This window comes from Miniopterus natalensis, chromosome 4, assembly GCF_054644295.1.
Source record: "Miniopterus natalensis isolate mMinNat1 chromosome 4, mMinNat1.hap1, whole genome shotgun sequence".
Taxonomy (NCBI): Eukaryota; Metazoa; Chordata; class Mammalia; order Chiroptera; family Miniopteridae; genus Miniopterus; species Miniopterus natalensis.
In genome coordinates this window covers 59,324,003-59,338,136 of record NC_142084.1, presented here as the reverse complement: position 1 = coordinate 59,338,136, position 14,134 = coordinate 59,324,003, and the positions used below count along the sequence as shown (strand labels likewise).

General features: G+C 39.9%; 1 protein-coding gene across 1 annotated transcript in view; it reads right to left on the bottom strand.

Moving 5' to 3' along the window:
* The window catches only part of KIF13B (kinesin family member 13B), a 176,526-nt gene that overhangs the window by 25,580 nt on the left and 136,812 nt on the right, over positions 1–14,134 (bottom strand). Inside the window, exons 36-37 of the mRNA XM_087816562.1 lie at positions 9,166–9,277; positions 3,008–3,141 (exon numbers count right to left, since the gene is read on the bottom strand). Of these exons, the coding sequence (XP_087672688.1) occupies positions 3,008–3,141; positions 9,166–9,277 (246 nt within the window). The remainder of the gene's footprint in view (positions 1–3,007; positions 3,142–9,165; positions 9,278–14,134) is intronic.

Below are 14,134 nucleotides of genomic sequence, written 5' to 3'. Positions count from 1 at the left end.
AAGGAGCTTCATGTGTTACTGAGATTTCAAACAAACAAGCAAACAGAAAAATGGCCACTATGGCTTAGCACTGTGAACAAAGAGGGGAATAAAGGGGGAAGAGTCAAGACCAGGGGACCGCATCTATAGGACGCTGCCAGCCGCAGGAAGGGGTTTAGGTCTCATTCAGTTTCAGCGGGAAACAGTGGACGGTTTCCAGCCATGGGTTAATGTGAGGCTCTGGAAGATCACTCCAGCTACTCTGTAAATGGTAGACTGTCGCGAGGCAGAAACAGTGTCAGCCCAACTGGGAGGCGGCTGCAACAGTCACGAGGCGGCTGTGGCGCGATGAGCGAGGGGAGACGGGGGTCAGAGGAGCTGGACTGGAGGCGCCACCATGGCTTCACCGACGCCCTCCTTGTAAGAGGTAAGCAACTAGGTGCATGTTTGTGCTACACACTGAGATGGGCATGCCTTTTGGTAAGTATTTTGTGTGCCGGGTATAAGCAGGCTGTGAGCTGAACCCAACAGTAATGTTTTGGACCTGCTAAATGTGAATGCCTCGCTGCTGTGTAAGCAGAGGGGGTGAATGGGCAAGAGGATTCCCAAAGCCAGGGCTCAGGGCAGAGTCTGGGCTGGAGACGGAAATGTGAGCATCGTCAGTGTATAAACTGTAAAGCCATGGAGGGGAATGACATCACCCAGGGAAAGAATGAGAGACAGGGCCCAGGAGAGAGCTCTGGGGCACCTGAGTATCAAGGGCTTGACGGCATAAACGGACCCAGGACAGGCAATCAGGAAGGACTGAGCAGTCAGCAGAAGGACACCCGGTGAACATCGCAGCGCTGAATAAAGCCTAGAGATGCGAGTGTCTCCAGCATGTTGTAGCTGGAAGGTAAGTCAGCCAAGGGCAAAGATGTGCAGGGGAGATGTAGCTCCCTGGCCACCTTGAGTGAAGGGCCTTCAGTGGAGCGGGAGTTTCACAAACCAGTTGGAACATTTTAGCTCCACTATTGGGCATCTTCGTTAATTCCAGTTTTATATTTATCTTTCCATTTTATGTATGAAATATAAAACACTTGGGACCACTTACCCCAACACCTTTGCTCATTTATGCTCAAAAAAAGTAAACTGAATGAGCAAATACTGCTCTAAGATAACTTCAAAATATTGTAAGATTAACTCTCTTATATTGTACATTACATATTACAGTTATCCTCCAATCACGAGATTTGTTTCTAACAAATTATTGTTCTTGCAGAAGAAACAATCACTTACTGTCAAACAGTAAAAATAATTTCTGATGGTAGCAAGTGATTTGACTTACTACCTCAAAAACTCAGAGCAGCTTTTAAAAATAATTATAACCATAGTGGGCTGATTCAATGAGTTCTAACACCATTCTCATTTCCTTTAATGTATATAACTCTGTCTTCACCAAACAGCAATTGGAAAACGGTGGTTATCAAATTTTAATGTGAGTAAGAATCACCTTGGCTGCTTTTAAAGGCAGATTATAAGGCGCCCCCGGTGAGGTATGGCTTGAGATCAGGCTGTATATATTTTTTTAGTTACCTTTTTAAAAAGTTACCATGGAAATTCTGACACAGTCCACAAATCATACTTTGCAAAATAATGATGTGGGAGTTCAGAACAGAATACTGCAATAACAAACCCTTGTGAAAATCATTTTTGCCTGCCCCAACCCTGCCTAGTATTAGACCTGCTGCTCCTTTTAGCTCTCAGGGTCATAGATTCATTTTGATAATTGTCAAACACCCATTCTGTGCCTAAGTTAGTTTAAACATTTCCAAAATCTCAATGTTTAATTTTTTCATCCAATATGTGTACATGTAAGCTTAAGTATACGCTTCTATAATGCTAGAAATGAAAAAATTATGTATCTGCACAGCAGCCTTACAAAACTAACACCATGGCCCTTGCATATGCAGTCATGAATTTAGAAGATGCTTTTAAAGAGTTAAGGTCTCAGACAAGAACTCACCTGCATTTCTGTAACTTGAATGTTCAAGTGAATGTGGAGAAGCTGATGTCAAAAGACCTATTTCAACAACCGAACTTGCACTGTATGTGTTTTTGAATGAGTATAAATAAATCCTCATTTATCAATTTCTGCTGAATGCACACCTATATAAGTCCAGAAATTGCATTTCCAACAGGCTTCCCATTCGCCATCTCATACGAACAGTTTCCTGACTATTTGGAAAGCCCTTTAACATTTTCTCTAAAACTTATTCTAAGGCTGGGTCGGGTTTTAGAGAAAAAAGGGAAATAAGACAAACGATCACTTTTAATATTTTACGTGAAAGCACAGGTAAACCACAGTAGAGGAAAGACGTGGAGGAGGAAGGACAGTGATGATACGAAATTGTTTGAAATAAGAAATGAAATCAAGAATTAAAAATAGAATTAGATTTTCTGTTTGGCAATACACAAGCAACACTAAGTGCACTTCATAAATTTTACTATTGTTGCTCTAAGTGATATTACCATAAATCACATTAGGAGCGTACTTGGCATTTTTTAAAAGCAAAAAGGATTGAGAGTGTCAATAAGTTTAAACAGCTCTGGTATCTCTGAAGGGAGGGGAAGAGAAATTATCACAAGCTTTTACCAGGTCTAAAAGCCCAGGCCTAGCCCACCCGCCGCCGTCGCTGCCATCACTTCCCCTCCAGCCTCAGTGCACCCAGCGCCATCCCGCCAGCCAGCCGTGAGCAAAAGCATCGCTGTTGCTCTCTGCTGTTGTTAATCCTCATGGGGATATTTTTTCCGCTGATTTTTTGAGAGAGAGTGGGAGAGAGGGGAAGAGGGAAAGAGAGAGAGAAACATTGCTGTGAGAGGCACATCGACTGGTTGCCTCCCACATGCACCCCGACCAGGGTCGGGGATCAAGTCTGCAGCCCAGGTACATGCCCTTGACCGGGAATCTACTCCGCAGCCCCCTGGTGCACACAGCGGCGCTCTAACCACTGAACACACCGGCCAGTTGCCTCCTGGATGCTCTCACCTGCTGTGCGAGGGGAGACGGCTGCCTGCCCCTTTTCTCGTCGCGCACGGGGAAGAGAGACTTCAGCAGCTTGGGCATCTGGGGCACGAAGGATTTGACGGGGCTCAGGTAGGAGGCTGCTAGGTTACTAAGTCCTGGCAAAATATTGAAAGAAAAAGAGGTAAGGCAAAACCACACAGACATTTCTTGACTGAAAATTTGACAAAGATCGTCTGTGAGCAAATCTAACAATATAAAACAAAAAAGGTAGCCTTTAAAAATATTTTTTAAAAACAGTATTACAGATAACCTCAAACACATTGGGGTTTCCTTTTCCAATTAAATAGCAGCTATTGGGTCCTTCTAAAATGTTCCTCTTAGTATGTAAAGGGTCATCCAACCCCAGTCCTGTTACTAACTGGTTCAGCTACTAACTTCTGCCCTAGAATAAAAAAGAGGTTTTCATTTTTAAATCACACAGCTGATGACGCACACATGCAGCACTCCATTTAGGCTTTAAACTCTTTGAAGTCAGGAATTATGTCCTATTCAACTTTATTCTCCACGCTGTTTACTGCGTGGAAATGATGAAGCTGACCTTTCAGGAAGAGAGTAGTGTTTTAGTTGTTTTTACAAGAGAGGAACGGCGGCCTGAACGAACCATGCCCTCACCTGCTCTTCATTACCACAGGCTGGGATCAAATGTGCAGATAATGCCCAGGATACAAGATTTCTTTCCCCTTAGTGAATACAACTAAATTTTTAGGGAAATCTAATCCGAGTCATAAATGATAAAACACTGTATCCTCATAACACTTTTTTAAAATGCAAGACAGCTTGAGGAATTTGTATGGGATACTGCCTGCAGGGAAGTGCACCACCTCCCCCGAATCTACTCCATGCGGACCCCTGAAATGATCCCAAGTTCACTGGCAATACAGTTGGTACATGGACTTATACAGTTTAAAGTTCCTACATTTTACACAAAGTAGTGTAATATTAACTCTAAGTAACCTATGAAAAGGTAAGAATATTTTGTCATCATGAGAGCAATCACTAAAAAATACAGCAAAGAGATAGCCATAATGTCAAGAGATACATCAAAACTGAGTTCAGAAAGCTCAAACAATTTTGCAAGAAGGCAAAGACAGTGAAGAGAGAAACAAACAAAAAAAGGAACAGAAAATAAAATAAGTTTAAGATGAATAAAGGACCAGAAGATATAATCATCTAAGTGCTGAGAGAGAAAAAATTAGGGACAATCTATATGCAGTTAAACTAACATTCTAGAGTGAGGATAAACCCTAATTAAATAAATATCTAGCCAACTGTCAACCAAAGGTTGTGTCTTATCACAAAAAGAAAGACAATCAGACATGATGTGTCTCCTGAGGGAAGTACACAAAACTAACCATTCATTTATCCACCTTCCTTCCCTTCCCTCAAATTAGCCTGAATCTGATCAAGGCTATACATCTAACTACCAATTCACAGAAAATACCAGGACAGAGAATCATGGATGTAACCAGCAAAAATAAGAATGTACAGTCTACAAAAACCTGGTTTCTTCAACAAATACAATGTAACAAAGAAAAAAAGATGAAGAGGAGAACATGGATTAAACAGACTAATACATATCAACTTAATCATAACCTATGAACCTCACTTGGATTTTCATTCAAAATACACAAAAGATATTTTTGATCCAATCAGGGAAATGTAAATACTAACAAGATGTTTGATAATATTTAAGAATTATTATTATTTGTATCCTCACTCGAGGATATGTTTATTGATTTTAGAGAGAGAGGAAGGGAGAAAAAGAGAGAGAGAAACACTGATTGGCTGCCTCCTGTAAGTCCCCAAATGGGTCTCGAACCTGCAACCTGGGTATGTGCCCTGACCAGGGAATTGATCCTGCAACTGTGTGGTGTGTAGGATGATGCTCCAGCCAACTGAGTCACTTGGCCAAGGCTATTTTTAATTTTTTTTAGGGGTAAAACGTTATTGTGGGTATCGCTTTAGAGATACATGTACAAATATTTACAGATAAAATAATATCTGGGATTTGCTTCAAAATAGTCATGAGAGGGTGTGGAGGAGTAGTGAGCATACAGATAAATAAGACTAGGGAGGAACTGATCATTTTGAAATCAGGAGGGGTAGTTGAGGGGGCACATCATGGTACTCTTTCTACTTTGTATGTTTGGTATTTTCTATAGCAAAAGGATTCTTCAAAGTGAGAGCAAAATAAGAATTTGAACATAAAAGAAATAAAGAGCTTGTCACTAAAAATGATTCCTAAAAGCACTAATGATGGATATAATTCACTAAAAAAGAAACCAAACTCAGAAGAATACAGTGGGGTACAAGACGCAATAATAATCAGAGCAAATCAAAGTGGTAAATATGTAAATCAAGTAGAACTGATTTCATATATATATATGTATATATATGTATGTATATATGTGTGTGTGTGTGTGTGTGTGTGTATATATATATATATATATATATATATATATATATATATATATAGTGTAGTTCAGAATTTTAAACCAAGGTGGTACTCTACAACCCAGTATTTTCACTCCTAGGTATTTACTTGAGAGAAATGTTCACAAAAAGACTTATACAAGAACAAGCTTTACTCACAGTAGCCAAAAACTGGAAAGAAACCAAATGCCCATAAATAGAGCTGATTAAAAGTGGTAATAAATTCAAATGTGATAATGAAATATTTCTTAATTTTTCTCAGCAATAAGAAAGAATAAATTAGTGATGCATGCAGCAGTATGGATGACTTGAACAGAAATGTTGAGCAAAAGAAACCAAACACAAAAAGAATATAAATTGTATGAGTCCTTTTTTTTTTTAAGAATAGTTTATTGAAATTTAGAGAGAGAGGAAGGGAGAAGAGAGAAACATCGATGAGAGAGAAACATCGATGAGAGAGAAACATCGATGAGAGAGAAACATCGATGAGAGAGAAACATTGATGAGAGAGAAACATTGATGAGAGAAAAATCAATCTGCTGCCTCCTGTACGCCCCCATTGGGGCCTGAGCCCATAACCTGGCACGTGCTCCGACCGGAATTAAACCAGCAACCTTTCGTGCACCAGATGATGCCCAATCAACTGAGCTACACCGGCCAGGGCTTGTATGATTCCTTTATATGAACTTGTAGAACAAGTAAAAGTAATCTGAAGTCAGAACTTTGGGGTGTAAGTTAAAGGGGTAAATACATTTGTAAAAACTCATTAAATGTGACCCACACTCAAGAAAAAAGCAGTCAACAGAATAGAACATGGCATGGTCCAGATGCTGGATTGAGCATATAAAAACTTTAAAGAAGCTTTTATAGACACGTCCAAGGATTAACAAATATACAGATAAGGAACATCAGCAGAGAGGGTAAAACTAGTGCTAAAAAAAAGCAAGTGGAAATTCTAGAACTGAAAAGAATAACAATTTAAATAAAAATTTCCCTGAATGTACTTAGCAGAAGACTGGAAATGGCAAAAAAAAAAAAAAAAAAAAAAAATCCAACCACAAGAAACAAGAATAAGATAAAAAGATTAAAAATAGAAATGAAAAAAAATACAGCTTCTATGACCTGGGCAGTATTAAAAAATCCAACATATGCGCAAGTAGATTCTCAGAAGGATTAAAAAGAAAGGAAAGAACTGTGGGAAAAGTTTAATGAACTAATAGCTGAATATTGCCCAAGTTTCTTGAAAAACTCAACTTACAGATCTAAGAACATCAGTGAAACCCCAGCATGGTAAATACTAAGAAAACTATACCTAAGCTCATCATTGTCCAACTGCTAAAAAGAGAGAGAGAAAATTTCTAAAGCAAATAAACAAAGACATTACGTAGGGGAAAAGTGACAGAAATGATGGCTGAATTCTCATCAGAAAAGGAATCTAAAAGATAATGTAACATCTGTGAAGTGTTGAAACAAACTATCAATTCAAAATTATCTCTCTATAATTTTTTTAAAAAGGTGAAATAAAAATATTCTCAACAGGGGAGAGCATTCTTTGCCAGGAGAAGTACACAGTAAGAAATAATACAGGGTACTCCCGGGGCTAAAGAGAAATGCTACCAGACGAGTATAAGGCCTTCAGGAAGGACTGGATCATGCCAGAAATAATAAATATGAAGGAAAATATAGAAGATTTGCTACAGTCTCTTAATTTCCTTAAAAGTGGCTATTTTAAAGCAAAAGAAGTAACCTTGTCAAGTGGGTTCATGACATCTCGAAAAGTAAAAGATAGGACAGTAACACAAAATACAGGAGGGAGGGGAACAGTCAGGGGGAACTGCGCTGCTGCGAGGCTCTACATTTGCGCAGTGGGGAGTGACAGTAATTCACAGGCTGTGCTCTGTCAGGGATGCACACGGGGGCCTGGAGGAAAGGCTGTAATAACAAACAGAGGCTACCTGAGGGCCAGAAGAGGAAATAAAAGCAAACACTAAAAAATACTTTTCTTCTCTTTTTTGGGAGGAGGGGATAACTATTTTATTTATAGCTATGAGATCCTCTACAACTCTCCATCCTTCCCCACTGGGTTTCTTTTTAAATTTTTTTTTATTTTTCAATTAGATTATATTCAATATTATTTTGTGTTAGTTTCAGATATACAGCATAGTGGTTAGAGTATAGGATTGCCTAAAATATATTTTTCAATTAAACCAAAAGAAGGCTAAAAGGAGATCACAGTGAAAAAAATAGAAAGGCCAAACAGATGCCAGCCCTAGCTGGGTAGCTCCATTGGTTAGAGCATCTTCCTGATACGCCAAGACTGTGGGTTTGATCTCCCATCAGGGCACATACAAGAATCAACCAATGAATGCATCAGTAAGTCAATAAGTAGAACAACAAGCTGATGTGTCTGTCTGTCTGTCTCTCTTTCTCAAAATCAATTTAAAAATAGAAACCAATAGCAACATGGCAGACATAATAATAATATCAGATGTAAAATAACTAAACATGCCAATTAAAAGGAAGAAAATGTCAGACTAGATTTAAAACAAAGGTAGCCCTAACTGTATGCTGTCTACAAGACATTTTTAATTTAAAGACAAATATAGGCTAAAATGAAAAAAGACTCTGAGAAATAGATGCACCATGCAAACAACAAGCAAAAGAAAGTTGATGCAGCTGTATTAACATCAAGCAAGACATGTTTCAAAGTAACTGTTACCAGAGATAGAAAGGGGCATTTCATAATGAAAAATATACTTCTTCAGGAAAAAATAACAATCCTTAATGAGTATATACTTAACAGCAGAGGTTCTAAGTGAATGATGAAAAAACTGATGTAATTAAAGGGAAAAACAGACAATTTTCACAATCATATTTGGAGATTCAATACCTCCTCTTAGTGATTGACAGAACAAATAGAAAAAAGTCAATAAGGACTCTGATCTGACTGATATACCCAGCACATGATGCCCCCAAACAGAACAGACATTCTTTTTCAAGTACAAACAGAATGTTCACCAAGATAGAGCACAGTCTCAAAACACTTCAAAAGTCTGAAATATTAAAGAATATGTTCTCTAATTATAATGAAATTAAGTAAGAAATCAATAAGAAGACCCCCCAGATATATGAAAATGAATTAACATGCTCAGTAATCCATGGCTCAAAAAATAAATCAGAGAAAATCAGAAAATACTTTGAATTTAATGATAATGAAAGCACAGCATGCCAAAACTTGTGAAATGAAGAAATAACAGAAATCAATGAAACAGAAAATAAAACCAAATGTTGGTTCTGCGAGGAGACTAATAAGAAAATATTTCCCAAGTTATTTTATGAGGCCAACATAATCATGATGCCAAATGTTAACAAAGACATTATTACTATGAGCAAAGTACTGACAGATATTCACTGTAGAACATATACAAAAAAATCCTTAAAATGCCAGCAAATGGAATCAAGTAAATATAAAGGATAACACATCATGATCGAGGGGTATTTATCACAGGAATGCAACACAAATTCAACATTCAAAACCCAATGCGATTCAACATGGCAAGACAGGGAAACCTGGAGGGGCATGAACTAGTAGGACAGCGGTCACCTGGTACAAAATCCTGATTTAAACTATTTCTGAAAGCTGCTCAAATTTCAAAGCAGTGATTGACAGATGAAAATTAACTTACCTGGATCAGGAGAGTGGTTATTTTGGGGACAACTGGGGAGGGGTGAGGCAACTGGGGATGTTCCTCTGGAAACTGCGATTTGCGATACATCCTGTTGACTTTCCCACCGGCCCTACAAGGACAAAATTGGCAATTTTGATTCAAATAAATAATTTAACAACCAAAAAAATCTAAAATAGTTAAGAAAAAAACTGTTACGCATTACTAGAGCTTTATTCCCATGACAGGACATGACCAGCTTATGTAAGCACTTTTCCTCTTCTTTAGAGCATTAATTTCCTTAATAATAGTGACACCTCACATTTAGATTTCCCTCCAGTTTACCACTTATAGTCTCCTCAGTTACATCCTTATGTTCTTCTCCATCATGCTGATTCCCACAAAATATGGATATATTAACACATTCCTTCTGAAATCCTCCCTTATGCTCTGCCTCCGGCTCTTCTGCCTCAAGATACCCTTTTTACTGCAGATTCCCGACTGAACTAACAACTCTAGTGGTGGCAGGAGACTCTCCTCCCCTCGCCAGGAATGCATCTTTCCATCCACTCACATACCGTCATGGAAGTAAAAACTCCACAACAGTGTATTACCACGCTTCTCATTTTAAATAGACATTAAAGGTAAGTTCCAGTTAAGTCCAAATCAAGTGATCACAAGTTTCCAATAATGGAAGTCTCTGAATTAACAAGTTTTATTGTACTCTCAACTTATTTTATAAATTCCCATTAAAGCCCTGCCGGCGTGGCTCAGCAGCTGAGCATCGACCTATGATCCGGGAGATAGAGGTTCGATTCTCGGTCAGGGCACGTTCCCAGGTTGGGGGGGGGGGGGGGCGGCAGGAGGCAGCTGATCAATGACTCTCTCATCATTGATGTTTCTATATCTTTCTCCCTCTCCCTTCCTCTCTCTGAAATCAATAAAGACATTTATTTTATTTTATTTTTTTAAATATATCTTTATTGATTTCAGAGAGAGGAAGGGAGAGGGGGAGAGAGAGATAGAAACATCAATGATGAGACAGTCATTGACCGGCTGCCTCCTGCGTGCCCCAGATGAGGGATCAAGCCTGCAACCCAGGCATGTACCCTGACCAGGAATCAAACCGTGATCTCCTGGATCCCAGGTTGATGCTCAACTGCTGAGCCACGCCCAGCCAGGCAATAAAGACATTTGAGAGAAAAAAAAAATCCCATTGAAGTGATGTCATTGGCCAGGCTGGTGTGGCTCAGTGGTTGAGTGTTGACCCATGAACCTGATGGTCATAGTTTGATTCCGGTGAAGGCACATGCCAGGTTGTGGGCTCGAGGCCCAGGGGGCGTGCAGGAGACAGCTGATCGATGATTCTCTCCCATCATCTATATTTCTATCCCTCTCCCTTCCTCTCTCTGAAATCAATACAGATATATTTTTTAAAAAGAGAGAGAAATGTCATTGCATAATGCCAGAACAATGCCAGCTAGGCGGTGGACTAATTTACCATTCCAAAGCTTGTGGTGAGCCATAAAAACGGTTATACCATCAAAGCACTTCTAACATCAGTCCCACCTACGAAAGAAATAACCCCCAACCAAACAGTACAGGGACAAAAACCAGTCATGGAGATGAGATGAGATGCAAATCTTTTAAATGCTTTAAGTTCGGGCCCTGGCCAAGGTTTCGGGCTCCATCCCTGGTCAGGGCACATACAAGAAGCAACCAATGAATGCATAAATAAGTGGAATGACAGATCTCTCTCTCTCTCTCCTTCACTTCCTCTCTCGTTAAAAATCAATCAATAAATTTTAAAAATGCTTTAAGTTCCTTTCTGATCCTCTGATAATCACTCTGACTTCTCTTTAACTAGAATTAAATAATGGTATTTTATAGTATTTCACAGATGAGTGACCCTGGCGATTCTCTTCAGCTTTCATTAGTAATCACCTGCAAAGCAAGGGCTCCACTGCTCTTGACAATGCACGGAGGTGGAGAGACCTCTTAGGTTTCAGATATGTATTGGAAACCTATCTGCTTTTAGCAGCAACCTAAGTACTGATCATAAAATCAATAAGCCCTAAGTGATCTGGATCCTATTTACCTTAGAGAACACTTTTCCCTAGGAACTCTCTCAGCACTTGGTATTTTAAAAAATGGCATGATGTTTAGCATTAGGAAGCAAGGGAACAAAACAGACATGAGAGACAATTCGGGAAACCATGAATCTGAACTACTTCACGGCAGGAGCATTTGTGTTACTATGAATCACACACTGATTTACATAATTTACTGTTTCATTAATGTTTTTTGCATTTAAATTGAATTATCTGTCTGGGAAGCTGCAGCTCTGTGCAGTCTGGGACATTACAATCAGGTGACTGAACACTAAGGTCAACACCCTTTGGAGCTTCGCAGAGGAAAGCAGCCTCCTGCTCTGTTGACGGCGTTAAGCTCGTGCAAGGTTGCTTTGAAGACAACTTACTTAATTTGAGAATAAATTCATTTTCAGATTTTAGCTTTTTCTGCCTTGTTTGGCAGCTGACAGAGTGCCACTCTGTCCCTTAGGAAAACTAAGGAGCTGATTTGGAGTCAGCACCTCGGCTGCTTGGTGCATAATGGTCCAATGACAAATAATGGAGGTGTCACCTCTTCCCCAAGGCGCTCTCGGGGCCCTCCAACTTCCCGAGTAATTTTTCCCAGTTGGCACTCCCACACACAATGCTACTACCAAACCAGAATGAAAGCAATAACTCTTACTGTCTCATATATTCAAATACCGCCAGTGAGAACATGTGAAAGGATGCGCGCAGGGCCTTAATTAACACCGCCTTACCCATATCGCCAGCCTCTCGGATAATGAAAAACGGAGACGCGTTTCCCTCCATCCATCTGCCCGAACCGTCACCTTAACCTTGCGGAGTCTCGAATTCTAGCTGTTCCCGGGTCTCGCCAACCAGACACAAGGACACGGAGCATGTCAAATCACCCTGGGCTAGGAGGAGCTCTGCTTCCGAGGCAACAACAAATTTGGATGATAAACTGGGTACAATACTCCTCCCTCCGCTCTGACCCCGCAGGCCTCTGGGGAAACGTGCTGCGACATCATTCGCTACATTCTTTCCCCCTTGAGCATGTCCCATTCTCTTGCCAGAAATGGAACCTGAGGTTCGGGGTCCAGCTAGACACACGGCCCCCGGGGGCGAGGCGATTTGTGTCTTCTCAATACATTGTATTTGCTTGGCTGTTCTAGAGATCGTCTCCCTTTACTGAAATGTCCCGGGTGGGGGGGAAGCAGCCCAGCTAAAGGTACTTTAGAGGGAGATGAACTCAGGAATAAAAGCACGTGGCCGGGCAATGGACCACTGGACTGTTCTGCTCTTTTTTGAGCTCAGTTCTCAAAGTAAAAAGTATGGTTATTTCTTTTGTTTTGTTGTGTTTTTTTAACTTCTACCGCAGTAATCTACATCCACCACCTTGAAGCTAAAAAGATAAATCTGTGATCTGTTTCTAACGTTCTGCCTGTCTATCAAACTTCAGCATCAGCCTAGGTGAGGAGACAAGAGAGAAAATTGGCTTCTGTTTGGATCCCTATGCTAGCTTCACATGTATTAGGGATTATTTGTGCTCCCAGGCTGAATTCAAGGAAATAAAACCCTATTCGAGACAGCCATGATCTGTGGCTACACCACGCTTAAGGCACACTGAACAGGGGGAAACACAGGCGCTCCTCAGCAGATTTGAGAACGTGGTTTCGCCCCATCCACCCTCAGTTTTCCCATTATGGCTCTTCTGAGAGACAGGGAACCTTTGGGTTTTTTGTAAAGAGGTCTGCTTTTCATCAGGAACGTGACAAAGAGGTAAATAAAGAGAAGGGACATTCCAGATGCAAAGGTGGCTTCTATCGCAACTAAAGAAGTGCCTCACATTTGGCATCAACCTTAACTAACTAACTAACTAACTAACTAGCTAACTAACGGCAGTTTTTAGGAAAGTAATGTGCCCAAAACACACAACTCAGTTTTGTTAACCAGATACTCATTTAAGCTTCTGGCTGCTTTTATTTGCATCAAAAACTCCAATCAGAAGATGACAAACACTATCTTGCAAAATTAAAAAATATAATTCCTCCTAAAATGGCTTTAGAAATACCGATATTTTTATGTCAACAGTGTTCCTTACACTGCAAAAGATTTCAATGCACTGCCAATTTTTTTTTTTAAATCCTCACTCAAGGATACGCTTCCAATTTTTAGAGAGAGAAACATCAATGTGAGAGAGAAACATCAATCAGTTGCCTCCCATATGCATCCTGACTGGGGGTCGAACCCACAACCTAGGTGTGTGCCCTCACCAGAAACCAAACCCCAAACCTTTCAGTTACAGGACGTCATTATAACCAACTGAGCCGCACTGACCAGGGCTGTACAACCCAGTTTTAGATGAAAAAACAATCTGCTGAAATTAATTCTGAACCTAAATAGGAGCCTATCTTGGTAGACTGGTCATAAAAAGTTTGCCAAGTTTTCATTTGATCTATAAAAAAACTGCCTTAACAATCATGATAAAATATCCAGTTATAGTAAATAGCAACATCACTGCAATGAGGGATATTTTGTATTTTTAATTGAAAAGTTTGTTAAGAGTGACTTCTTTCAGGCCCTAAGGTGAATTTAAAAGTTGAAAGTAGTTAATAAAATTCAATTTTGATGGAGCAGTAAAACAACCACAGTTTTAATATGTAGCAAGCATCAATAAATAAGGGTATGAGAAAATATGACTGGCTGGACTCGAAGTGTTATAGGCCAAACTGGACTGTTTTCAGTACCCCTACCACTTCCTCTCACCTCCTTAGGGGTCCTTATCCTAAACGCTCTGTTCCTGCCTCCCTGCCACATTTTTTAATGTCACTCTGCTCCCAAATGATTAATCTTTGCCATGATATTAAGTGAAAATTAGGAGAGAAAGGAGACCTGAACCTATTCTGTGGCCATTC